The sequence below is a fragment of the Cricetulus griseus genome, chromosome 9, assembly GCF_003668045.3.
Source record: "Cricetulus griseus strain 17A/GY chromosome 9, alternate assembly CriGri-PICRH-1.0, whole genome shotgun sequence".
Taxonomy (NCBI): domain Eukaryota; kingdom Metazoa; phylum Chordata; class Mammalia; order Rodentia; family Cricetidae; genus Cricetulus; species Cricetulus griseus.
In genome coordinates, this window is record NC_048602.1 from 21,322,034 (window position 1) to 21,348,911 (window position 26,878).

At 51.3% G+C, this 26,878-nt stretch overlaps 1 protein-coding gene across 1 annotated transcript; it reads left to right on the plus strand.

Annotated features, from left to right (window-relative positions):
- The first annotated feature begins 1,124 nt into the window (after window positions 1-1,124).
- LOC113837313 (voltage-dependent calcium channel gamma-8 subunit) lies at window positions 1,125-24,894 on the plus strand. Its single transcript, XM_035449566.1, is given in 6 exon segments — window positions 1,125-1,398; window positions 20,368-20,451; window positions 21,263-21,403; window positions 24,104-24,546; window positions 24,549-24,579; window positions 24,611-24,894. Coding segments are annotated over 6 exon segments (1,161 nt in total). The 5' UTR covers window positions 1,125-1,220.
- Window positions 24,895-26,878: the final 1,984 nt, after the last annotated feature.

A 26,878-nucleotide genomic window follows, 5' to 3' on the forward strand; every position in this document is an offset into this window, starting at 1 on the left:
TAGGGCCACTGAGCAGATACGGTACTTCTCTGAATAGTGGGGGTCACTTGGGAAGATTTTTGGGGGGATTTTTTTTTTTTTTTTTTTTTTTTTTTTTTTTTTTTGCTAAGGTGAGATTGAGGGATTTATTTTTCCTAAGTAGAGGACATGATAGGAGAAATGCCAGGTGCTGCTGAGCGATAAGAACAGGAACTTTTGGGGAGGAAGGTATTCTGTCAAGGAGAATAAACACACACACACACACACCCCAGAAACCCAAAAATGTGGAATTAATGGCAATTTTTGTTTGTTTTTCTTTAGATGGAGTCTTGAGTAGCCCAGGCTGGCCTCCAACTTGCTATGTAGCCAAGGATGTCCTGGAACTAATCCTCCTGCCTCTACCTCCTGAGTGCTGGGATTATAGCCACAGGCCACCATGTTCCTGTTATATTGTGACTGGGATCACAATATAACCCAGGGTTTTTATGCATGCTAGGCCAACACCTACCAACACATTCCCACCTGACAGGCTGGTTCTTAAATTGGAGAGATACTAGAGGCAAAATTGGAGACCTATGGACAGACTATGTCTGAGTAGTGGTCCTACAGTGTGTGTGCGCACATGTGTGTATGTGGTGTGTGTGTGTGTGTGTGTGTGTGTGTGTGTGTGTGTGTGTGTGTGTGTTACTATATGTGAGAAGACTGGGAATGGGGGCCAGAGAAACTAAGGAGTGAATAGAGACAGAGCCTTCTTAGGAAGATATAGCAGTGGACTTTGAATGGAGGGTTGGCTTCACAACAGGACATGAGAGAGGAACCGAGGGGGCCTGGGTCATGCCCTCTGAGTATATGGGCTGATGAGGGGCAATCTTTGGGTAGAATTTAGCCGGAAAGCAGCTTTAGGCGACAAGAGGCCAGCTCAACGGAACTAACACCCCCTCTCTCTTGCCTACACCAGATGGAGACCATGGCTTCACTCTGACCTCCGCCTCTGCAGCCACCTGCTCGCTGCCCCCGTCCCCTCTGGCCCCTCGAGGCCCCCTGCTTCTGCGTGTGTTGTGACCCCCCCAGCCGCCGGCACGGCCCCACCTCCGCTGCCCCGGTGGTGGCCCACGGCCCCCCGGTTGCCCGTGGTCAAACTGGAGTCATTGAAACGTTGGAATGAAGAGAGGGGTTTGTGGTGTGAAAAGGGCGTCCAGGTACTGCTGACCACCGTAGGCGCCTTCGCGGCCTTTGGACTCATGACCATCGCCATCAGCACTGACTACTGGCTCTACACACGAGCTCTCATCTGCAACACCACCAACGTCACCGCAGGTGACGATGGACCTCCCCACCGTGGGGGCAGCGGCTCCTCGGAGAAGAAGGACCCTGGGGGCCTCACACACTCAGGCCTCTGGCGGATATGCTGCCTGGAAGGTAGGGTGCAGGAAGGCCCTCGCTGGCCACCTCGCTGAAGCCTGGGCCTCCAGCAAATTGACGGCTAGTGTGTTCTGAGTCTCCATGTCAAGGTCTCCGGGGCTGTGCGTCCGTGCTGGAGGCGCTGATTGCACGCGTTCTTCTCCCCTACCTCCCAACCCTCTTCTGGGCTTCTCTTTTTTTTTTTTTTTTTTTTTTTTCATTTGATATTTTATTTTGATGCTGTGTTTGGAGGTTTTGCCTGCAGGTTCGGCTATGTACCACGTGCATGCTTGGTGACCTTTGACGTCAGAAGAGGGTGTTGGATCCTCTGGAACTGGAGTTACAGACGATTGTGAGCCGTGTGGGATTACCATATACGCATTTGTGTGCGTCAGGGTTTTGCATGTGTTCAAGTACCCACGGAAGCCTGAATAAGGGCCTCTGACGCCCTGGAGTTAGAGTTATTAGAAAAGCTGTAAGCTGTGTGTTATGGTTGCTGGGAACTGGGCTCTGGTCTTCTGGAAGATCAGAGAGTGCTCTTCACTGCTGAGCCAATTCTTCAGCCACCTTAAGATGTTTCTTATATCCATCTATCCATCCATCCATCCATCCATCCATCCAGTGGAGTGCGTGCAAGCTCCAGTGTGAACTTGAAGGAGCTATAATCTCTTTCCGCTGTGTGGGTCCCAGGGATGGGTCTCAGGTTGTCCTCCTTGGCGGCAAGCCCCTTCACCCATGAGCCAGCCCTTAGCATTCTTGCCCCATTCCCATCTCTTTCCTCTCCTATTGGCTCCATTGTCTCCCAGAATTGAAACAAAGCTATGCCCTTCTGACCTCCTCGGTCTCTCTTGCTCACTCTCCCTCTGGCAGGTCTTCCTCTCCTCGTCGGTAGCCCTTAGCTCCTCTCCTGAGAGGTTCTCCCAAGCTCACACCCTGGTCTTTCCAGTTCTCATTCGGGCAGGTCTACTTCATCTCCACGGCCTCATGCCTTCCTCAGCGGACTCCCGGTCAAGAGAGCTGACCCCCCTTGCTTCTCCACTCTCCCTCCAAGTGTTTTCTTTTCTTTGTGCCGCTTTCAGGCTCAAACCTATCGCCTTGCCAGGCCCCTCCTGTCCAGGACATCTGCTGTCTCTCTCCTCAGCGCCTTCTCTAGCCCACCCTCTATGTCACTAATTCTTTCATGAAAATTTCAGGTCTATCTTCCATGCATACAGAGGTGCTGGGCTGGGAAGCAAGACTCTGGGTGCCTTAACATATGATCCCTGTCCTTCCCCCTTTCTGGGCCTCTGTGCCCTCATCTGTGGCATGGAAGGGTGGACCTGCAACCTTGAAGCTCCTCCTGTAATGCCAATAGCTAAAGTTTTCACACTTTTTTTTTTCCGTCTGTCTTTATTTTTATTTTTTTTAATTATTCCTATTGCCCCAGCTTCTCTGTTCGGTCAAATCACTCACCTCGAGTGAAGAATGGGTGGGCTTTGAAGACAAGTCCGTGGAGTGTTTCGTACTGGAAACCAAAGTCGGTTGCCATTGTTTCAAAGCAGGGACACTGACTGCTCCCTGAAGACCTGATGTCTGGCTTCTGGTGAGCTATCACAGAAGATCTGACCTCAAGTTCACAACTCACTGCTACTGACCCGATTTGAGTAGCAGACACTTTTTCAGATGTCACAGTCACCTCTGCTCCCACGCCCCCCTCCTCTTCTCTGTTACTGCATCCCCCAGCCCCTCCCCCCCCAGGGAGGGACACGTCACTCATGTCTACTCTTTAGCTGGACCAGGCCTGAAGTACAAAGCCAAATATGGGGGTCTGCACAGGAACCCCCCCATGACAGTGTATGCCATTCATTCATTCATTCATTCATTCATTCCCTCATTCATTTATCCATGTTTATCCATCCATCCCTTTTTTTTTTTAAATTGGCTTTAAATGTGAAGCAGGCCCTCTACCTTTTAATTTTTATGTGTGTGTCAGTACGGGTTGAAGGCATGTCTCAGTGTGCAGGTAGAGACCAGAGAAGAGCTTGTGGGAGTCGTTTCTCTCCTTCCACCACATAAGTTTGTGGAAGTGAATTTAGGTTTTCAGGCTTGGAAGCCTGCGTCCCTACCCACTGAGCCATCTCCATGGCCGCCGGGTTCTCTTTGCTGAGTCAAGGACAATAAGAGACAAAAATACACACACATCTCTGACTTTAAATATCTTTTGCTCTGAGCCCAGCAGTAGAGCTTTAATCCCAGCACTCGGGGAGGCAGAGGCAGGCAGATCTCTGTGAGTTCAAGGCCAGCCTGGTCTACTGAGCGAGTTCCAGGACAGACCCCAAAAGCTACACAGAGAGAAACCCTGCCTCAAAAAACGTTTCATGCAGCTGTTGACATTGGTTGGTGCTCTGAAAGAAGAGAGGTTGGAGACGCCTGGCTGTGTGGGCTGTGGAAGTAGTGGCTGCAAAGCCCCTGAGGTGATCATGAGCCTGTGTTGGGCAGCCAGGGGGAGGCCAGCGTGGCTGGGACACAGGGAGGAAGGGGGCAGTGCATGGTCAGAGAGGTAATAGGCTCTTGATGTCACAGGTTCACGGGTATCCCTCAGAAGGCTCTGCTTTCACTTGGAGATGGGAGCCATCGAATGTTCTCGAGTAGAGAAGCCACGGGAGTTGGCTTAAGTTCTAACAGGATGGCTCTTGCCGCTGCTGCGTTGAGCAGTGGCTAAGGGCAGGCTGGAAAGGGAGAATGTGGGAGCCGTGGTTTGGATTCATAGTGTATTCCAAAGCTCCCCGTGGGAAGACCTTGCTGATGGAGCAACCGTGGGATCATCCATCCCAGAGGCAGAGACTGGTGAGGGGTGTCTTGGAGGCGGGGCTTCTGAACCTCAGCCCTGGTGACATTTGGGGACTGAGAATTCTACGCAGCGGGGGCTGAGCTGTGCATCCTAGGATGTAGGTCTGCTTCTCTATTCCCCGTCTAGTCCCGCCCACCCCCCCAACAGTTGTGACAACCAAAATTGTAAATTGTCTCCATACATTATCTATGTTCCCCTGGGGGATTAAAAAAAAAAAAATCACCTCAGGTGAGGACTCCCAAGGGGTGAAGGAAGAAGCTTTGGCCAGAACGCTTGGCAATGGGGATTTGCTCATGAGATGGAAGAGCGGGCGTTTTGTTTAAATTCCTGTATTTTCTCCTGTTTCTCTCATTATTAAGGAGGGATATCACCAGCCCAGTTGTGAGTGCGTCAGCTCTAGAATGCTTGTTGGGAAACAATACCTGTGGTGGGAGAGGCACCATCACTGAAGGCAGAGCAGAGCGGTAATTATTGGCTGCGTACAGGGCCAGTGTTGCCACTGTGAGCAAAAACAGGCATTCTGCACCCGAGTGTGGCTGCCGTCGGCCGAGCGTCATTTATGGACATGGATTTCATGCCCTCTGCTTTGCTCTTCTTTTTACCCCCTTCTTCCCTGTCTCTCCTCCTCCTCCTCCTCCTCCTCCTCCTTCTTCTTGGTTTCGAGACAGGGTTTCTCTGTGGCTTTGGAGCCTATCCTGGCACTTGCTCTGGAGACCAGGTTGGTCTTGAACTCACAGAGCTCCGCCTGCCTCTGCCTCCCGAGTGCTGGGATTAAAGGCGTGCGCCACCACCACCCAGCTTCATTTCTGCCTCTTCTTTCTGTATGCTTTTGTTTCGATTTTTGAGATAGAGTCTCATGTAGCCTAGGCTGGCTTCCAACTTGCTATGTAGCCAAGGCTGGACTTTTTTTTTTTTAAATAGGAAGTCTATGCAGTCTCTTTTAAATTTATTTTTATTATGTTCCATTATATTTATTCTGTGTGTGTGTGTGTGTGTGTGTGTGTGTGTGTGTGTGTGACACGAATGCATGCCATGGCCACATAGGTTGAAGTCAGCAGACAACTCGTGGCAGCTAATTTTCTCTTCTCTTCCTACCACCTGAGTTCCAGGGTGGATCTCAGGTCATCTGATTCGACAGCAAGCACCTATACCCAGTGAGCCATTTCGTCGGCTCAGACAAGATCCCCTTGTCTCTGTCTCCGAAGTGCTGGGATTACAGCACGAGTCCCCCAGACCTAGCTTCTCGACTTGCTTTTGAGACAGGACTGTTCGATGCAGCTCAGGTTAGCCTTCAACTTATAGAAGTCCCCCTGCCTCAGCAGCCTAAGTACTGAGACCACAGGTATGAACCACCACACCTAGCTTCCCCTCTCTCCCCCAGGGCCTCAAGCCTGTTAGGAAGGCGCTCTACCCCTTAGCTGTAGCCCCAGCTTTTTTTTGTTGTTGTTGTTGAGACAAAGTCTCACCAAGTTTCTCAGGCTAGCCTTGAACTCGCAATCTTTCTGCCTCAGCCTCACAAGCAGATGTAATAAAAGGTCTGTGTCAAAAGGTCTGGCTGAATTCCATGGCATTTTCAGAAGCCAGGACGCTACTCTTCCTCCACCCTTTCTTCATCCCTTACAAATCGAAGAAGCCATTCTCAGTTAGGTTTGGTCTGTTTGTGGTCCTTTCCTCCTCTTGCCTGTTAGAAATACGGTCTTGGGAGACTGGAGTCAGGCTGGAGGTGTCCGTATGACAAGCGTCAGTGCATGAGTGGACCAGAGTCACCTGAGAGGAAAAAGAAGCACAACAAACAACCTCTTTTCATAAAGTGCTTGCTTTGCAAACACAAGGACCTGAGTTCAAGTCCCAGAACCCACATAAAAAGCCGGACAGGGAGGCAAATGCCTGCAAATCCCAGAGCTGGGAAGGTAGAGAAAAGAGCGTCGCTGGGGCTTGCTGTCCAGCCTCGCCTCTGGCGAGACGCGCTGACTCAATAGAAGTAGTACTCCTTAGAACGGCATCAAAACAAGCATAAGAAAAATGAAAAAAAAAAGGCATTTGAAGCCAGACAGGCACGGTGGCCCACTCCTATGATCCCAGCACTCTGGAGGCAGGGTTTCCAGGGCAAGATCCAAGGCTCCAATGGGCCTGGGTTACACAGCAGGACCCTGTCTTAGGGAAAGAAAAAAAGAAAGAAAAGACACTCAAAAGGCGGTCTAATTTCATTTCTGTTGTTACGACAAAATACTCTGTCAACAAATAACTTAAAGGAGAAAGGGACTTTTTTCAACATTTTTTTAAAAACTTCCTTTTATTTATTCTTTGCGTCTTTCACATCGTGGATTCTGATCCCACTCATGTCCTTGTCCATAGCCTCTGCCCCTTGCGACTTCTCCTCCCTCCCAGTAAAATAAAATTTAAGAGAGGAAAAAAAAAAAAGAGAAAAGAAAAAATAGGAGGGGGAAATCTCATTATGGAAGCTTCAGTGTGTCACAGGGAGTCACAAAGCAAACCCTTTAGCCCATATATCTTTTCTTGCAAGTATGTGATCATTGCAGAGAGTCATCGGTCTGGTCCGATGGTTTCTGCTACCCAATGAGATGCTGGGCTCTCATTGGAACTCCTCTTGGCTATCCTGCTGGTGCCCTGTGTCATGGAGGTCCCGCAGCTTTGGGTCTGCAGGACCGGCCCCTTCACATACTGATGGATGGATGGGGTGGATGTTGGGTTGGACCAACTCATAGCCCTGATTCTGGGCCTGGGTTGTTGCAGGGTTGGTCAGCCCCGTCCTCACTACCAGGGTGAGTTCTCTCCAGCGGGTGCCCTAGCTAGTTCACCCCTTGCAGTGATGGGCAAGGGGTAGGGTCAGTTCTCTCGCTTTCATGCCCTCAGGGGTTGCTCTTCCGCACGTGGACCAGGTTACGGTGGATTGATGTGGGGAGAGCAGGTGCTTCAAATAGCCTGTCACGGTACATCCTCCACAGTCAAGAGCTGAGAGAAACGGACGGATGCGTGCTGCGTGTTGCCCACCAGTGCTGGGTTTTTCTCTCATGCAACCCAGGAGCCCAAGCCCAGGGAATGGGACCACCCACAGGGGGCACATCTAGCCATCTCAAAGCAATCGAGAGGATCCTCCAAAGACACGCCCAAGGGCCCACCTGATCTAAACCATCCCTCCCTGTGAGTCTCTTAGGTGACTTTAGGCTGTAGCCAGCTGACAAACAAAACCGACTCTCAGGAAGGGTTAAAGCGTGAGGGAGCTAGAGAAAGGCAGCACAGGAGAGATGAGAAAGGATCAGACAGACGTTGATTTAAAACTGGGGAAGCGGGTATGCTGCAAGCCAAAGGAGGTTACTGTGTCATGGAGCTCGCTTGTGAAGGCTGACTTGACTGTTACTGTAACTCATTCATGTGGCACTCAAATAACCCCGCTGAAGAGCTACTGTTATTGCCACCCCCCCCCAAGAGAAAGCATGGGCTCAGAGAGGCACAGTGTCTTGCCCAGAGTCACACAGTTAACACACCGCAGCAACTGGGTTGCAATTTAGGTCCGGAACAAAGCCACAAAAATTCCCAGCTTCCAGCCCACTGGGTATTCAGGTTTTAGAAGGGTAGACCTTCAGCGGGTCTGGGAATTCTGGGACTCAGTCCTCATCTTCCTTTGTGGTGTCTGACATGGTATAGAATTTTGCGTTGAGACATAAACCCTAAAACAAGACCCGGGAATGGGGGGGGCGGGGTGTGTGTGGGGGGGGGCTTGCTTTGTGTCTACCACTGAGGGTGGTGTGACCTTGGGCCGTATGTATATTTCAACTTTCCCATTTTCGTTTCCATCATTGTGAAAGGAGGATCATAAACGTCTTTTAATTTTTAAAAAAACTTTATGTATGTTTTATGTATGCGTGCTCTGCATGTACACCCGCAGGCCAGAAGAAGGGGCCAGATCCTATTATAGATGGTTATGAGCCACCAAGTGTCTGCTGGGAATTGAACCCAGGTTCTGTGGAAGAGCAGCCAGTGCTCTTAACTCCTGAACCATTTCGACAAACCCACACCCCAAAATAATGTCTTATTCACAAGATTGGGGGGGGGGAGTCTGCACTGATAGGAGTAAAACACTTAGTAGGCTAGCAGGTGCGGCATATCCTGGTACTATTGTTTACTTATTACTGTTTGCTTCTTATCAGCATTTCAAGGGGTTGAATCCAGAATCCTTCCTAAGCACTCAAATAGATACATTAAAACAAACAAAAAGGAACAGAGAAGGGCTGGGGGTGTGGCTCAGTGGTAGAGCCCCTGCCTAGAATCCCCCAGTGAGGGGCTGGGGGTGTGGCTCAGTGGTAGAGCCCCTGCCTAGAATCCCCCAGTGAGGGGCTGGGGGTGTGGCTCAGTGGTAGAGTCCCTGCCTAGAATCCCCCAGTGAGGGGCTGGGGGTGTGGCTCAGTGGTAGAGCCCCTGTCTAGAATCCCCCAGTGAGGATCTAGGGGTGTGGCTCAGTGTAGAACACCAGCCTAAATGCTGTCTCCCCCTGAGGGCTTTGAGGACAAGGTTCAGGAGTAAAACACCTGCATAGAATCCACCAGCCGGCTGGCTATTAGGTAGGGTGGGGTGGCTCGGTGGTGTGCTCTGGCCTAGAATTCACTATTGAGGGCCTGGTGGAATGCTTCAATGGTAAAGTGCCCACGTAGAATCTTCCAGTGAAAGGCTCGGAGTGGGGCTTGGCGGTAGGGTGCTTGCCTAGAATCTACCAGGGGGGCGCCCTGGTATTTCACCTGGGCTCTATTCCCGGCAGTAAAAAAAAAAAAAAACCCAAACAGGTGAACTTAATATTCAAGCGAGTGTGACGAAAAATAATCTCATATAATCAATGTGAGACATGGCTCCTCCCCCTCCTTGCTCCTCTGGCTCCCAGTGGGTTTCCCCCTCATGACCGGTGCCTATTGCGGCACTGGGGTGGTGGTTCCCACCCTGGACCGCTGTGTTCCAGCCCGTTTCGGAGAACTCTCAGCCAGGCTCGCAGCTCCTCTCTGGGGATTCAGCAGACCTGGACCCACGGCCCCATTTACTGCTGCTGACTCTGCAAATCCCCGCGTTCAGCACTTTGCCTGCCTTATTATCTCATTGAGTCTTTGCAATTGTGCCACAGGGAAGGTATTATTATGGCTCCTGTTTGTCACAGAGGCAAGCTGGAGGCCTGAGAAGGGAAAGTGACTCAGGCTGGGGCACCCACAGTGCCAGGCGTGGGAAGGACGCAGCGCACTGGACCTGGTTTTCACGTGTCCTGTCCACGGATAGACGCTTAACCATCTTCCTCTTAATCAGCCCCGGGGGTCTGGGGGTGCGCGTCTGCGCAGGAGAGGGTCTTCTCAGAACACTGGGGTTTGCCTGTCCCTAACTCTGAGGACCCCACCGTCCCCACCTCCCTCTCTCCAGGTCCTGGGCATGGGGAAGGGGTTGTAAGAGACTCAGGGCCCGTCCCTGTACATAAAAGAAAAAACCTCCTATCCAGCCCAAGGTTGTAAAGATGGCTCAGCGGTTAAGAGCACTTGCTCCTCTTGCCAGAGACCAGAGTTCAGTTCCCAGGATCCGTGTCAGGTGGCTCCTGACTGACTGTTAACCGCAGCGCAAGAGGGATCTGACACCCTCTGCGGGGCCTGCAAGGGCACAATCCTGCCAATCCCGAATTAAAAATAAAAATCAAACCGGGCCGGGTGTGGTGGCGCACGCCTTTAATCTCAGAATTTGAGGGGCAGAGGCAGGTGGATCTTTGTGAGTTTGAAGTCAGCCTGGTCTACGCAAAGAGTTTGAGGACAGCCAGAGGGTGGGCAATGAATGAATGAATGAATGAATGAATGAATAAATAAATAAATAAACAGTCTTTAAAAAGTACAAATTCCTAGCCTACTAGGCTCAGATCCTAGAAACTGGTTCGTGCTGTAACCACCACAGGGTCTGTGTTTCACTTCTCTGAACCCTCACCAGAACCCTATAAAGCCACAGTGTCGTCTTCACGCCTTCATTTCTCAGCCAGGAGAGACTGAGGCTCGGGGGTGGGGTGGGGGGTATTCCGTTTCCTAAGAGCCGAACTGCTGGAACTGAGCAGGTCCGGAATAGGAATAGTTCAGAGAAGCTGGCTCAGGGCCCCAAGCTCTGTGACCTGCAAAACCTGGCTGTGATTTAGCCTTGTCCCCAGGATGCTGCATCTGTGTGTGCGGTGGGGACCATGAGGGGGGCAGGTTCTTCACTCTCTGCCATGTGAGACTAGGGTATCAAAATGGGACAACAGGCTTGGCGCTAAGCACCTTTACACCAAGCCGTCTGGTTCCCTCCACCCCACCCCACCCCGACCCCCTGTTTTGAGGCAGAGTCTCAAGTGTGCATCCGTTCTGCTTCCCATTTGCTGTGACAAGATACGCAACAAAAACCAACTTAAGGGGTGCAGAGTTTCTTCATCTGCCTCAGTTCGGGGCTATGGTCCTCAGGCTTGATGGAAGGTACCTTTACCTGCCAAGCCGTCTCGCTGTCCTGCCTTCTCCACTTTATATAGTTCAGGGTCTCTTGCTCAGGGAGTGGTCCCACACGCATGTAGATAGAGGCCTTCCTACGTCGATTTTATTCAGAATTTTTTTCTTTTCTTTCTTTCTTTTTTTTTTTTTTACATATATTCTTGCACGCTAGCCTTGATGTGGACAACCCCTCACAGCTAGGCCCAGAGGCTTGCCTCCTAGCTGCCCAGTTGATACAGTTGATAATTAGCACTATGGCAGTATCCCAGGCTGGCCTCGAACTTGGTGTGGAGCTGATAATGGGGTGCACGTCTGATTGTTCGTCTGTACCTCCTGAGTGCTGAATGTGTGTTAACATGCTTGCTTGGTTTATACAGTGTTGGGGATGGAACCTGGGACTTTGTCCAAGTTAGCTGAGGACTCTGCCAACTGAACGACGTGCCCAGCCACGAGCGAGTTTTAGTGACCAGTCTTCTTTGACTCTGACCATTCTGATTTGGAAACCTGAGATGATCTTCTTAACTCGTCACACCACCAAGCGTGTTCCGATGGAGAGACTTTACCATTTAGACACAGGGGAGATGGCTCAAATGTTTAAATGCTTGCCACACAAGCACTAGGGCCTGGGTTCAGATCCCCGGCACCCGTGGACCATTGTAAGGATTCAGGCACTATGCTGGCCTATGCCTGTCACCTGGCAGAATGCACTCAGGCAGTACCCTGGTCAGCCCAGGGCTCCAAGGTTGCACAGTCTGCACGCAGATGCAAGGGACTCCTTTAAAAGACAGACCCTCGTCCTTGTAGGGTCTCTCTTTCTGACTCCTCTCTTTCCTGCTGTTCCCCTGGGGCAGTCAGGACTTTCCCTGTCTCCGTCTTCTCTTCTGTCCTCTCTCTGTTTCTGTGTCTCTTTAGCTGAATTGGTGAGTTCCCGGTGCAGGGAGAGGCCCCATCTCAAAGAATAAGGTGGCAAGTGATTGAGGAAGACGCCCAAATTTGACCTGTGACACACACACACACACACACACACACACACACACACACACACACACACACGGGGTCTGGGCGGGGGAAGAATTCACATTCAGAAGATCTGTATTCCTTCTTTCTAAATAGTGGCAAAAGATACATGTTAAAAATTTGTTTATCATCTTACTAATTTAAAAATATTTACTTAAGGATATAGCGGTACGTGTCTTTAATACCAGCACCCAGGAGGTAGAAGCCATCAGAACTCTGTAAGTTCAGGACCAGCCTGGTCTACACAGTGGGTTCCAGGAAAGCTACAGAGTTGAGACCTTGTCTCATTTTTGAGACTTACAAATAAGGTCTACTTATTTATCTGTGGTGCGTGTGTGTGTGCATGCATGCGTGCATGTGTGTGTGTGTGTGTGTGTGTTCTTGATTATATACTAGAGGCATGTCATAATGCATGTGTGGAAGGCAGAGAATAGCTTTCAGGAACTGGTCCTTGCCCACCTTGCTGATACAGGGTCTTCCTTGTTTCTGCCATGATGGCGCATAGTCTAGGCTAGCTGGCCAGTGAACTTGGAGGCACTTTTCTTCTCTTATCATACTGTGTGTGGGGGGGGAGGGGTTACAATTCATGCCACTACATCTGGCTTTTCACATGGGACCCAGGGACCAAATCAGGCTGTCAGGTTTGCACAGCGTGGGCTCTTCACCCACTGAGTGTATTCTCCATACAGAGAGAGAGCAGCGATCTCTTTTTCTGGCTATGTTATGGTGGTGTTTTTGTTTTGTCTCATGTTGTTTCGAGACAGGGTTTCACACACTGCCCAGTGGGCCAGGAGCAGGTTGTGGCAGTTGAATGCCTCAGCTTCCTGATTCCTGGGGAATCGAACCCAGGTCCTTTGGTATGCTAGCTGGCACTCTACCCTCTGAGTTACATCCCTAGTACTGCCTCACAGCTCAGTAATGCTGCATGTATTCGTGTGGTTCTATCACTAATCTCCCGAACACCTCAGAACCTTGCAAAAACTGAAACACTATCCACCAAACCTTTCTCCCGTTCCCCCCCCCCTTGGCCACCACTATTCTTCTTCCTGTGTTTGTCACTTTGATTTCCCCTCGTGCCACATGCAAATTTTTACCACATTTGAAATTTAAGAAGATCTTTTCCCATTATGTGGGCTGCGGTTTTGTCTTGTTGACTGTGTCCTTTGCCTTACAGAAGCTTCTCAGTTTCAGGAGGTCCCACTTATTAATTGTTGATCTCAGTGTCTGTGCTACTGGTGTAATGTACAGGAAGTGGCCTCCTGTACCAATCCCTTCAAGGGTTTCTCCCACTTTCTCTTCTAAGAGGATCAGAGTGGCTGGATTTATGTTGAGGTCTTTGATCCATTTGGACTTGTTGTTTTTGTTGTTTGTTGTTATTGTTTTGTTTTGTTTTTCAAGACAGGGTTTCTCTGTGGCTTTGGAGACTGTCCTGGAACTAGCTCTTGTAGACCAGGCTGGTCTTGACTTAAGTTTTGTGCATGGTGATAGATATGAATCTGTCTGCAATCTTCTACATGTCAGCATCCAGTTATGACAGTACCATTTGTTGAAGATACTTTCTTTTTTTCCTTTGTATAATTTTAGCTTCTTTGTCAAAAAACAGGTATTCGTAGGTGTGTGGATCAATATCAGGGTCTTTAATTCAATTCCATTGGTCTACCTGTCTGTTTTTGTGCCAATACCAAGCTGTTTTCATTACTATAGCTCTATAGTATAGCTTGAAGTCAGGGAAGGTGATGCTTCTGGAAGTTCCTTTTTTTTCCTTCCTTTCTTTCTTCCTTTCTTTCTTTTGTTTGTTTTTTTGAGACAAGGTTTCTCTGTGTAGTCCGGGCTGTCCTGGAACTCACTCTGCAGTCCAGGCTGGCCTCAAACTCAGAGATCCGTCTGTCTCTGCTTCCCGAGTGCTGGAATTAAAGGCGTGTGCCACCACTGCCTGGCTTTAAACTTATTCTTAGTGTTCACGTATATGTATATATATGTGTGTGTGTGAGGGAGAGACCATGCTTGTACCAATGCAGGGGCATGAAGCAGGGGGCCAACTTTCTGGAGTCATTTTTCTGCTTCATCATGTGGGTCCCAGGGATTGAACTCAGATCCTAAGGCTTGGTGGCTGGCACTCTTAGGGGCTGAGCCATCTCAACAGCCAAATCACACAGTTTTGTCTGTGCCGCTGGCTTATTTCCCATCTCATCATGACCTCTAAGTTCGGCTATGTTATACAGAGTTTAGATGTTTTTCTTTTTTTATTACATATACTAATGATACACCATGATGGGTTAATTTTGACAGTTTCATACATGTCACAATTCCATTTCTAGATCGAAATTTGCTGTCATGATTTTTTTTTTTTTGCTTGTTTGAGTTTTGTGTTTTGACACAGGGTTTCTTTATGTAGCCCTGGCTGTCCCTATGTATGTCAGGATGGCCTAACATTTATAGAGATCTTTCTGCCTCTGCCCTGAGTATCAGGAAGGCATGCACTACCATGCCTGGCGTGGTACTGTTTTTTTGTTTTGTTTTGTTTGTTTTGTTTTGTTTTTTGAGACAGGGTTTCTCTTTATTGCTTTGGAGGTTGTCCTGGAACTCGATCTGTAGTCCAGGCTGGCCTCGAACTCACAGAGATCTTCCTGCCTCTGCCTCCCGAATGCTGGGATTAAAGGTGTGTGCCACCAACACTTGGCTGTGGAGTGGTTTTGAAAACTGTCTTGGAGAGCCCAAGTTGAGTCAGGAGCTGGCTGAGATGAGCTTGATCCCATGATGCTCCTGCTGGGATGACAGACTTATATGCCATCATCCTGCTTTAGAAGGCTCCGGGGAATCAAACCCAGGTCCTCTGGTGTGCGAGGCCAACACTCGAGGCACCAAGCGACATCATCAGTATAATTCCTTTTTAAGGGATGAATAATGTTCCACTGTATACATCACATCTGCTTTGTCTTGTGCATTCATCTTAGAAGAGAGTTTGGATTGTTCTCACTTTTTAGCAAGTTGCTATGTAGCTGAGGCTGGCCTTGAACTCCTGATCTTCCTGGATCCACCTCCTAGGTGCTGGGATTACGAGCCACCATGTTTTTTGTTCCCACTCTTTGGCTACCATGAACATGCTAAGAACATGAGTGCATTGGTTCCCCTTCATGTTGATCTTTTCCTTTCTTTCCTTTTCTTTTCCTTTATTTTTTTTCTTTTTGAGACAGGGTTTCTCTGTAGCTTTGGAGTCTGTCCTGGAACTTGTTCTGTAGACCAGGCTCGAACGCACAGAGATCCGCCTGCGTCTGCCTCCCCGAGTGCCGGGATTAAAGGCGTGCACCGCGACCGCCGGGCCCACATTGCTGTTTTCAATTCTTTCAGGTTGAAGTCCCTAAGTGGAGCTGCTGGGTCATGTAGCATTATGATTTTTAACTTAAAAAATAGGTTTATTTATTTCATTTTATGCGGATGGGTGTTTCGCCTGCGCGAATGACTGGGTACTACATGCCTGCCTTGTGCCGGAAGTGGTCGGAAGAGAGCATGGGGTCCACTGGAACTTGAGATGGGGACAGTCGTGAACTGCCATGTGGGTGCTGGGAACTGAACTCAGGTCACTTGCAAGAGCAGCAAGTGCTCTTAACCACGGAGCCCTCTCTCCTGGCCCCCTCCCTATTTTCAACCTTTTCAGGACCCTCCACACTGTGCTGTGTCCCCCAGGGGCCACACTACACTTTATTTCTGCCAGCAGTGCTCAGGAATTCCCAGTTTCTCCACATTTTGTCGGCTCTGATTTTAATTGATTATCTAATTTTCTGCCCTCTGTCATCCCAGTGGATGCAGAGGTGGTATTTTGGATCCAGAGTGGTACCGCACAGTTACCATCCCAGAACTCAGGAGGCTGAGGAGAGAAGGTGATAAGTTTGAGGCCAGCCCTGCCACACAGGGAGACCCTTCTCCATCAAACCCAAACAAGAAGACAGTGTCTCCTTATAGCTGTCATTGCCTTTCCCTAATGAATAGTAACAACGAATATATGTGTTTTTTTTTAATGGTTTGTTTGTTTTTATTATTTGTTTTGTTTTGTTTTGTTTTTGGAGACAGAGTTGCTCTGTGTTACTATACTGGCTGTCCTGGAACTCTCTCTGTAGATCAGGCTGGCTCTGAACTCACTGATATCTGCCTCCCAGGTGCTGGGATTAAAGGCACACCACCACTAGTGCCGGGCTTTGAATATATGTATTTTTTAAAATTTAGGTGTGTCTGTGTCTGTGCACGTGAGTGCAATGCTCACTGAGGTCAGAAGAGGGCGTCAGATTCCCCTGGAGCTGGAGTTACAGGTGCTTGTGAGTTCCTAGATGTGGGTGCTGGGTGACAGAACCAAGGTCCTCTGTAAAAATACGGCATGCTGTAACTGCTGATCCATCTTTTTGGCCTCTGACATCTTTTAAAGAATTTTTGCATTATATTTATTTGTGTGTGTGTGTGTGTGTGTGTGTGTGTGTGTGAACACTTTGGTGTGAGTTCTTCTTCCTTCATCCATCAGTGCTGGATTGCAGAGCCTTTCGGTGCCTTATTCTCCACATCTGGACAATGGATACTGCCTAGGGTTTCTATCTCTGTGATAAAACACCATGACCAGAAGCAATTTGGAGAGGAAAGGGTTTATTTCATCTTACAGTTTACAGTCCGTCATGAAGGGAAGTCAGGGCAGAGACTCATGGCAGGAACCTGGAGGCAGGAACTGAAACAGAGACCATGGTACTTACGGGCTTGCTCTTCATAACTTTCTCAGTCTGTTTTTTCTCTCTCTCTCTCTTTCTGTTTTTGAGGCATGGCCTCTCTGTGTAGCCCTGGCTGTCCTGGAACTCCCTTTGTAGACCAGGCTGGCCTTGAACTCACAGAGATCTACCTGCCTCTGCCTAGTGCTTGGATTAAAGGCGTGCGCCACCCCAGCTTCAACCTGTCTTTTTTTCTATTTTTTAAAATTTAAATTAGAAACAAGCTTGTTTTACATGTCAATTCCAATTCCCTCTCCATCCCCTCCTCCTCTGCCCCCCACTAGCCCTCTATCTCATCCCCTTTTTCTCCCCAGGGAGGGTGAGACCTTCTATGGGGAATCTTCAGAGTCTTTCATATCATTTGGAGCAGTACCTAGGCCCTCCCCCATGTGCCTAGGCTGAGAGAGTATCCCTTGTAGGGGAAGCTGTAGCCAGCCCCTAAGAAGGCTCTCTTTGCTTCTTGCTGTACAGACTACCACCGGCTGGCTGGTTCGCTCTGTAAGTAAGGCTTTTCCCTATTAAATACCCTTATATTTCTACCTGACTCCGTATTGGTAATTACCTACTATAATCCCTCTTTGTGGAGAGGGCTCCCAAAGTCCATATGTATACTAGTAGTACTGATCTACTAGCAGAGGCCCCACAGATTGCCAAGGCCTCCTCACTGACACCCACGTTCAGGGGGTCTGGATCAGTCCTCAACCTGTCTTCTTATAGCACCCAGAACAACCAGCCTGGGGGAGGGGAGCACCACCAACAGTGATCTGGGATCTCCCACACCAATCGTTAGTCAAGAAAATGCACCACAGGCTTTCTCACCAGCAAACCTGGTGGGAGCATTTTGTCAATTAAGGTTCCCTCCCTCCCAACGGCTTCAGCTTGTGCGAAACTGACACAAAACCGACCAGCACAATTTACAATAGATCACCAGAACACCCAGTCATGCTCCAGACAAAGTGTGTTACATCTCTTCATCTGGATCCTCTCTTCACATCAACACAATGAATCAGGTCCCAGCCTTGGGATCTTTACATGTGGAGGCCCAGAAACCGTTAGTACGGATGTTGACAAGGTGACAGAATAAGGATGGTATAGTAGGATTTGAAAAAAAAATGCTTATTTTTATTTTCTGTCTATGCATGTTCCACACTGTGTGTGTGCCTGGTGCTCACAGAAATCAGAAAAACGGGCATTGGATCCCCTGGGACTAAAGTTAGATTTGGGGGAACTCAGCCTAAGTCCTCTGCAAGAGAAGCAAGTGCTCCCAAAGTGGGATCCTTAGCATCACACATTTGGTCTGAACATGACACCAGTCTTACCTCTCCCTGTTTTTATTTTAATTAACTTATTTTATGTGCATTGATTGGTGTTTTGCCATAGGTGTCAGGTCCTCTGGAGCTGAGTTACAGACCGTTGTTAGCTGCCATGTGGGTGCTGGGAATTGAACTCAGGACCTCTGGAAGAGCAGTCAGTGCTCTTAACCTCTGAACCATGTCTCCAGCCCTACCTCTCTATTTTTTTGGGGGGGGGTTCGAGACAGGGTTTCTCTGTGTAGCTTTGGAGCCTCTGTAGACCAGGCTGGCCTCGAACATACAGAGATCCCCCTGCCTCTGCCTCCCGAGTGCTGGGATTAAAGGCGTGCACCACCAACGCCTGGCCCTACCTCTCTATTTTTAATTGCAATTAATTAAATTAATTAGTGGGGGGCACAGACTTATTTATGACCTGGTTCTCAAGGATCAAACTCAGGTTGCCCACTGAGCCACCTTGCAAGCTCTGTTATTCCTAGTGTGCGCATGTACGTGTGTGTGTGTGTGTGTGTGTGTGTGTGTGTGTGTGTGTGTGCTGATGCACATGCACACAGAAGCCAGAAGAGGGCATCAGATGTCCAGCTGTATCCGCTCTCTGCCTTCCTTCCTTCATACAGGATCTCCCACTGAACCTGCTCCTTCATCCAGTATTACTGGAGTTTTTTCTTGTCCCACCTGGTCCCGACACTGTTTCAGCCCCAAATTAGCACACACAGAGGCTGTATTAATTATAAAATTGTAGGCCGATGGCTAGGGCTTCTTACTGGTTAGCTGTGTCTTAATTATCAACCCATTTCTATCACTCTAAGAATTTCCACGTGGTCTTGGCTTACCAGAGAATGACCGGACCTCTTACTCCCTTGGCGGCCACATGACATCTCTTAGAGGTGCCTCTCTGCCTACCTTTCCCAGAATTCTCCTCGTCTCCTAGTCCCGCCTATCTTCCTGCCTTTACTGGTCAAACAGTGTTTTATTCATCAACCAATAAGAGAGACACATATTCAGAAGGACAACTCCCATCAAAACAGGGTCTCTCGCTTGCACAGAGTCTTATATTAGTTACATTGCTTCTGGCAATGACTAGGATTTATTTGCTAGCTCTGTCGTAATTATGAATCATAACTACTAATCTATCTATCTATCTATATACATATACATACATACATACATACATACATACATACATTGGTTTTTTGAGACAGGGTTTCTCTGTGTAGCTTTGGAGCCTATCCTGGCACTCGCTCTGGAGACCAGGCTGGCCTGGAACTCACAGAGATCCGCCTGCCTCTGCCTCCCGAGTGCTGGGATTAAAGGTGTGCGCCACCAACGCCTGGCTTCTTCACTGTTTCTTCCCCTGCGTTCCTTTGCCTGACTTGTTTCAACCTCTTTCTGCTGTCTTTACAGTCATTCATTATTCCTTCCATCCATCCATCCATCTATCCATCCATCCGTCCATTCCTTCCTTCCTTGAGGCATCCTGGGAGCCAGGCTCTGTGCCACGCAAAGGTAGATACAAGAAGTCAGATCTTAGTATGTAGTCGTTGCTCTTGTCGCCCCCCACCTCCGCTGCCACCTCTAGGAACGCCCAGCTTGCACAGGATAAAGAATATCAGAAAGTCTACCTGATGCACGCGCTACAAGGGGCAGCCCAGGGAACTGTTGGTCCTTGAAGGTCCAGCTTGCTTGTGTGTGTTGTGTGTGTGTGTGTGTGTGTGTGTGTGTGTGTGTGTGTGTGGTGTGCGCGCGCGCCCCTGAACCGTCTCTGCAGAGTGACTATGGCAAGCAGGTTGGAGGGAGCTCGGAGTTGAGAATGAACGTATTTATGCAGTTTATTTTCTGGGGCTATATACCACAGGCTGTAAAACAGGAACCTGTTCCCAGGGATGAAATAGATGGGCTCTAGCTAGGTGGGAGGGTGAGGAACAGAGAGAAGAAGGGGTGAAGCTGCAGGATGGTCTCTAGGTTCTCAGGAACTGTAGTGTTTTCCTAGTTCCTGGTTTTCCCAAGCACTGTCAGCCTTTTCAACAAGCTTGGGGCACAAGGGTTCCTCGACATGGCGGCGGCCAACACTGACTTCCTTGGAGGGGACCTGGGAAGCCACCTAGATTGAGAGTTAAGGTCTCCAGTAGTGGGTACTTGGAAGGACGTCAGCCTCTGATCTATCACCGGTCTCCCTCCCCCTTCCTCCTCCTCTCCTCATCTTTTTCCTTCCCTCCGCTCTCTGGCAGGATCTCAAGTATCCCAGGCTGGCATCCGAACTCTCCATGTGACCATGGCCAAGAGTGACCATGAATCCTCCTGCTTCTACTTCTGGCGCTGTGCTGGGATTAAAGGCTTGTTGACACCATATCTGTCCCTTTCTGTCCCTACCCTGCTTCCTCTCTCTTCCTTAAAAGAAAAATTCTTAGTACAAGTGGGAAGCAGATCTGAGGGGTGCAAAGTTTGCCGGGACACCAGCACCTACCTCTTAATCGGCCCAGAGAGAGCGGGGACAGGAAGGGGTCTCAGGGTGTCTAAGTGGGGGAGGGTCTTCTCAGAACACTGGGGATGCCCGGTCCCTAACTCTGACAACCCCACGGTCCCCATCCCCTCCCCAGGATTGAAAAGAGGTGTCTGCGTGAAGATCAACCACTTCCCGGAGGACACGGACTACGACCATGACAGCGCGGAGTACCTGCTCCGTACGTGGGTCGGGGAGTGGTGTGGTGTGTGTGAGTGTGTCAAGGAGCCGGGTGGGATGAGGAAAGAGGGGGGCGGAGGAAGGGGCTGGGCGGAGCTTGAACCTCACTCCTAGGTTAGTTTCCCAGCCAATCCAGGTCCAGATGCTCAGCAACCGGGGCCAGAGGGGCAGGCCCAGCGGGGGATCCTGGGTGATGATTGGTCGGTTGGATGTCTATGGCCAGGCGATTTTATACAGCAAAGGGTTGTAGATTGGCTGCCGCCCCGCGCTGGTCCAGCAATCTGCCGCCTGGACTAACGACTCCCCTAGGGAAGCCAGTGCTGCGATTGGGCAGTTATCAGAACGTGGCGAAGTCTTAATTATGATTGGTGGCTTTAGCCAGGCTCAGAAATAACAGAATCTGATTGTCCAGGGTTTTGGGAAAGAAGGAGTGGAAAGGGAGGAAGAAATAAAAACGGGGGGGGGCGCGGGGGATAAGAGAAGGATGTACACTCAGAGAGGCCGAGAGGGATGAAATATGGAGAGGGAAGAAGACGGGGCGGGGGGGGGGGAGTGGGAGAGAAACGTGATAAAGGTGCAGATGGGGAGGGAAACCAAAGAAAGGAACTTTTAAAACAGGAGGGAAAACGAGACAAGAAAAAAAGAAGAAGAAGAAAAGAACCAGAGAGGCAGAATTAGCGAACTAAATTTAGCTCCGCAAAGAGGGAAGCAGGCAGGAGGCGCAGTGGGCCCCGGGGCGCAGTGGCCCGCCCGCCTGACCGCCCTCGCTCTCTCCTCTCGTTCCTTCTTCTCTTTTCTTTTCCTTCCCTCAGGGGTGGTCCGGGCCTCCAGCATCTTCCCGATCCTGAGCGCCATCCTGCTGCTGCTCGGGGGCGTGTGCGTGGCTGCCTCCCGCGTCTACAAATCCAAAAGGAACATCATCCTGGGCGCGGGGATTCTGTTCGTGGCAGCAGGTGAGAGGCAGAGGGAAGGGGCGGCGGGCCACCCACGGACGCGCGCGTGGGTGTCTGCGTGTGTGTGCCCGGGCGCATGCGACTACAATGCCAGCCTTCCCCAAGCGCCCCCTGGGGACCGGAGTTTTCCTAGCTTCCGCCCATACCGCACCACCTCCCGCTGGGTAAGGTAGGGCTAGGTTGAGTTTGGTGTCTTGTGGGTAAAGTAGGAGGCAAGAGTTTCCCTAGCTGTCCTAGAGAATTATGGGAGGCGTCTGGGATGGAGGAGGGGGACCTGAAACACTTGGGAGTCTAAGGATAGGGAGGTGGGACTGGCTTAGGAAGGCAGGGGCTAAAGAGAAAGAAATTGACCTGGGTGGATCCTAAAAAGGGGCTGGTCCTAAGGGGCGGGGCTAAAAATACCCTCCAGGCCAGTGGCGCTCAACCTGTGGGTCGTGACCCGGTTCAGAGGTTGAAGGATGCTTTCCCAGGGGTCGCATATCAGAGATCCTGCATTCCATTTCTTAACAGTAGCAAAATTACAGTTATGAGGTAGCAACAAAAATAATCTTAGGGCTGGGGGTCACCACAAGGTGAGGAACTGTATTAAAGGGTCTCAGCATTCGGAAGGTTGAGAAACCACTGTTCTAGGCCCAGGGAAATGAAACCAAAGGTGCGATGAACCTTTGGCCTGTTTGAGTAGGAAAGCCATTTTCTGGAAAAATTCAAAAGGAGAGAGGTGCCGCAAGAAGCTAGACCAAGGCCAGAATGTGGAGTTGGTTACCGGAAGAACTAGGGCTTCCGGTTGTGCATATGACCGGGCCAATAGAGTGCACATCGTCCTGAGTCCCATCCCTAGCCTCGTATAACATCGATGTGTGAAATCCTGGAGAATCACAAGTTCAGGGTCATCCCTGGCTACACGAAGAGTTTGAGGCCCGCCTAGGCTCTGCGAGAAATCTCAAAATAAAGACTTCCCCAGCCCTAAATAAAACTGGCCTAGGGTAGCAGACACCAGGATACTGGGTCTTAAGGAGCAGAGCTCAGACCCGCTCATTAGATTAAGGCTGGAAAGAGGGGTAGAATGCAGAAAAGACTCCCTTCTTCCACACAGCGATGTAGTTCAGGCCAATGAAAGTGAGGCTTGCCCAGGTTAGTTTAGACCAATGCGTTACAGGGTTTAGACTATCCCCACCCCCACCCCAACACACACTCCTGTGGAGATTAGATTAATGAAGGCGGAGCTTGCAATCTTACAAAGGAGTTTAACACATTTAAATAGCAGAGGGTGTGTTGTGGAGAGGGGTGGTCTAGACCGGCTCAGGGAGGGACTAGTTAGGTCCAGGGGAGGTATGTGGCAGGGTGACTATGCCGGCCTACGCCTACATGGCCAGCCAGGGGTTTAGACAACTGGAGGCTGGGTTTGGAGTAGAAGGAAGATTTATTCTAATAGGGTCAAATTTAAGGCTGGCAAGGGCGGACTAGACTAGAGACGTAGGCCAGGACTCTGTCGTGCAGAGTTAGGTCAGCAATGGGCAGAACCTGGAGGTTTCAATTGGAATGGCATTATTATCGCCAAAGGGAGCAGAGGGGAGGGGACCTGGGGAAAAGACGGGTTTATACTTTGGACAGGACCCGGAAACCGAGCCTAGATGTGCTGGGGCAGAATTTAGACCCATGGAGACTAGATAGGAAGGGGCAGGACCTGGACTACCCTGAGGTGATACCTAGACTGTGGGAAGAACCAAGACCATTGGGACAGGGGCGGGTCATTCTCAGCCATTGTCAGGACTCTCTGAGGTAAGGTCTGAGTCTTCTTGGGGGCAAGGCCTTGACCACATAGGGGTGCAATTTAGACCCATATGAGTAAGGTCTATGGAACTCATGAGCGGAGAAGGGGCCAGGGCCAGGTAAGGGTGGGGCCAAGATTAAGCGGGGGAGGGCGCTCACACTGAGGGCAGAGGCTAGACCTCCAGGGGAAGTATTTTAGGCCAGTGAGGGAGGGGCTTAATTAAGAGTTTTGACGTGGGGGTTTAGACCAACGAGGATGGGACTTCCTGAAGATGGTTTAGGCCAACGGGAGCAGAGTTTGAACTCCTCTGGCGGGCTTAGGGTCTTGAGGCCGAGTCAGCCCACTGGAGTGGTACTTTACAACTACTTGGGGTTGAAGTTCCCGGATCAGGGGCAGAGGGGCTTAGACCCTTAGGATGGAATTTAGTCCATCAAGGGTGGGGCTTAAGTTCTTAGGTGGAGTTTAGGCAACAGGACCCAGACTCCTGGAGTAGAATTTAGCCCGGTGGGAACAAGGGGTGGAGTTTAGCTTAATGGGCTCAGGATTTAAGACAGCTGGGTGGAATTCAGCCCAACAGAGGTGAACCGTAGACACTTGGGATTACCGCTTAGACCAGTGGGGTGGGTTTAGGATCCCGAGGAAGGGTTTAGGACAAGGGGGTGGGGCTTTGACCAGGTGGGCAGGACTTAAGACTCCGGAGGTGGGGTTTAACCAAGTGGGAGCCAGGTTTAGACTCCCGGAGTAGTTTTCAGCTCTGTGGGTCTCAGGGCTTAGTAGACCCCTGGGGGTGAAGCCTAGCTCAGTGGAGGCCCCTGTTTAGACCTCAGGGAGAGGGGGGGCTAAGACGGCCAGGGAAGCGCGGGGCCCCCCCGGGGGTGGGGGTGGGGGGACAGCGGCCTCGAGGCTCCCACCTGACCGTCTCCATCCAGGCCTGAGCAATATCATCGGGGTGATCGTGTACATCTCAGCCAACGCGGGCGAGCCGGGCCCCAAGAGGGACGAGGAGAAGAAAAACCACTACTCGTACGGCTGGTCCTTTTACTTCGGCGGGCTGTCCTTCATCCTGGCCGAGGTGATCGGCGTGCTGGCCGTCAACATCTACATCGAGCGCAGCCGCGAGGCGCACTGCCAGTCTCGCTCGGACCTGCTCAAGGCCGGCGGCGGCGCGGGCGGCAGTGGCGGCAGCGGCCCCTCGGCCATCCTCCGTCTGCCCAGTTACCGCTTCCGCTACCGCCGCCGCTCCCGCTCCAGCTCCCGAGGCTCCAGCGAGGCGTCGCCGTCGCGGGACGCGTCTCCCGGCGGCCCCGGGGGCCCGGGCTTCGCCTCCACGGACATCTCCATGTACACGCTCAGCCGCGACCCGTCCAAGGGCAGGCGCTGGCCGCGGGGCTGGCGGGCGCCGGGGCGGTGGCGGCGGCGGCGGCGGTGGCGGTGGCGCGGTGGCGGCGGCGTGGGCGCCTACGGCGGGGCGGCCGGAGGCACGGGGGGCGGCGGGGCTGGCGCCGAGCGGGACCGCGGGGGCGCAGCGGGCTTCCTCACCCTGCACAACGCCTTCCCCAAGGAGGCGGCGTCCGGCGTCACGGTCACGGTCACCGGACCGCCCGCTGCGCCCGCCGCGCCCGCGCCGCCCGCCCCTGCAGCGCCCGCGCCCGGGACCCTGTCCAAAGAGGCCGCCGCGTCCAACACCAACACGCTCAACAGGAAAACCACGCCCGTGTAAGGGGCGCGCTCGCCCTCGCGGGGAGACCCGGGGTGGGTGGAGGGGAGCGCGTCCGGGGCGCGTGCGCGGGCGCGCGTGCAACGAGGCCGCCGGATCGGGGTGTCCCCCCCACCCCCAGCTCGAGCCCCGCCAGCGCGCTGGACACCGCTGGGCCTTCTAGCCCCTCCCCGCGCCCCTCCGCACCCTCTACACCCCCCCACACCCCACACCCCACACCACCGGGTGTGGGGACCACCGTCACGCTCCGAAGCAGGGACCCTTGGGGAGGGGGACGGGACGGGACGGGGAAAGGGGCTCTGGCGTGGGAGCGCTGTGTTTTATTTTTGTGTGTGTGTGTGTTGGGGGGACATTTCAAGGGAGGGAGGGGAGGGGAGGGCCGTGGTGTTTTTTGCAGTTTTGAGATGTTTTCTTTTTAAATGTTTTGCTGTGTGCATGTGGGGGCGGGGCGGGGCGGGGCGGTGGGGGGAGGGAGGGGAGGGACTCCCAGCCCAGCCCAGCCCAACTCCTGGAGAGGGGCTCCTAACACATGAATATAGAGTTACATCCTACAACTATATATACACATGTTCTGTCTAAAGAGACAGGCCAGCAAGAAGGCCAGGGGAGGGACGCGCTGACACTTAGTTCATTTTTTCATTCATCTCTCGACAAGGGCTTATTACGCACCTGCTATGTACCTGGTGATGGGTACAGAAGGCAGTGCTAGGGAGGAGGGGACATAAACGCAGGCGCATCCCTTCAGCCTTTCCTGGAAATTGTATGTGTGTGCGTGTGCGTTACCGCTAGGCATTGTACTCGAGGGGGGGAGAAAACAGGGTCCCTGGCGTCCTCATAGAGTTTGCATCTTGTACACGAGACGGCCATTAACCACAGAGTCATGTACCTACCCAGTAAACCACACTTAGAATTGTGCAGGCCCGCTGGGGCTGTAGCTCTTGGTTCATAGAGTGTGCTTTCGTAACACAAGCCCTGGGTTACATCCCCAAACTGGGTGTAGTGGTGCACACCTGTAATTCCAGCCCTTGGGGGGTTGGAAGGCAAAAGCTGGAGAATCCGGCTTTGTTTCAAGGTCAGTTGGGCTGTGTGCTGAAATTGAGGCCAGCCTGGACCATGACACTCTGGTATTTTTAAAAAGGCACACCCAGAGATGGGGTGGGGTGGGCGTGAGTATGAGATGCTCCAGAGTGCTCCAAGGTAGGGTAATTCAATTTGGGGAGGGGACAGCCAATGAATGGTTCTAGCTAGTGGGGCCTAGGATGAAGTGACCCAGGAAGAACATTCAACATACCAAGGTCCTAGGACAGGTAGCAGCTTCCAGGGTGTCCCTGAAGTGTAGTGAGCCAGCTATGGTTGAGCGAAGAGCCCGGAGACAAACTGGTTCAGGACTCCCAAGTGACTCGTTATAAGGCCAACAAAACGGCCATGAAGTGGCTTTAAACAGGAATTAAGCAGGGGAGGCAGAATATTCTGCAGCAAATGCTGGATCTCAGGCGTGGTGTCTGGTGTTCCAGAGCCTTGGGAGGTTGGGGTCATTCTCCATCCACTCATTCAAGGGGCTAGAGAGAGGGCTCAACAGTTAACAGCACTGGTTGTTCTTCCAGAGGACCGGGGTTCGACCCCCAGCACCCGATGGCAGTCCACAGAAGCTTCTATAACTCCAGTTCTAAGGAATCTACATATCCTCTTCTGGGCCTCCACAGGCGCATATCCATGTGGTTCATAGACAGACACGCAGACACAACATCCATACACATACACACACACACACAAAAAAAAACAAACCTAAAAAAGCGGGTGCGAGAGGTGGTGGTAGGGGTGATCAGAAATACTGAATTTATTGATTCAGCCAGCCACCTACTAACGCTAAAGCAACTCCTAGCATTCTGTGCTGTGCGAGTTGGGATCTGGGTGACAGATGACCGCTCTGCTGTCAGTGTCAAAAACATGCCACCCAGGCAGGGCGGTGAGTGCTGTATCAGGGTCA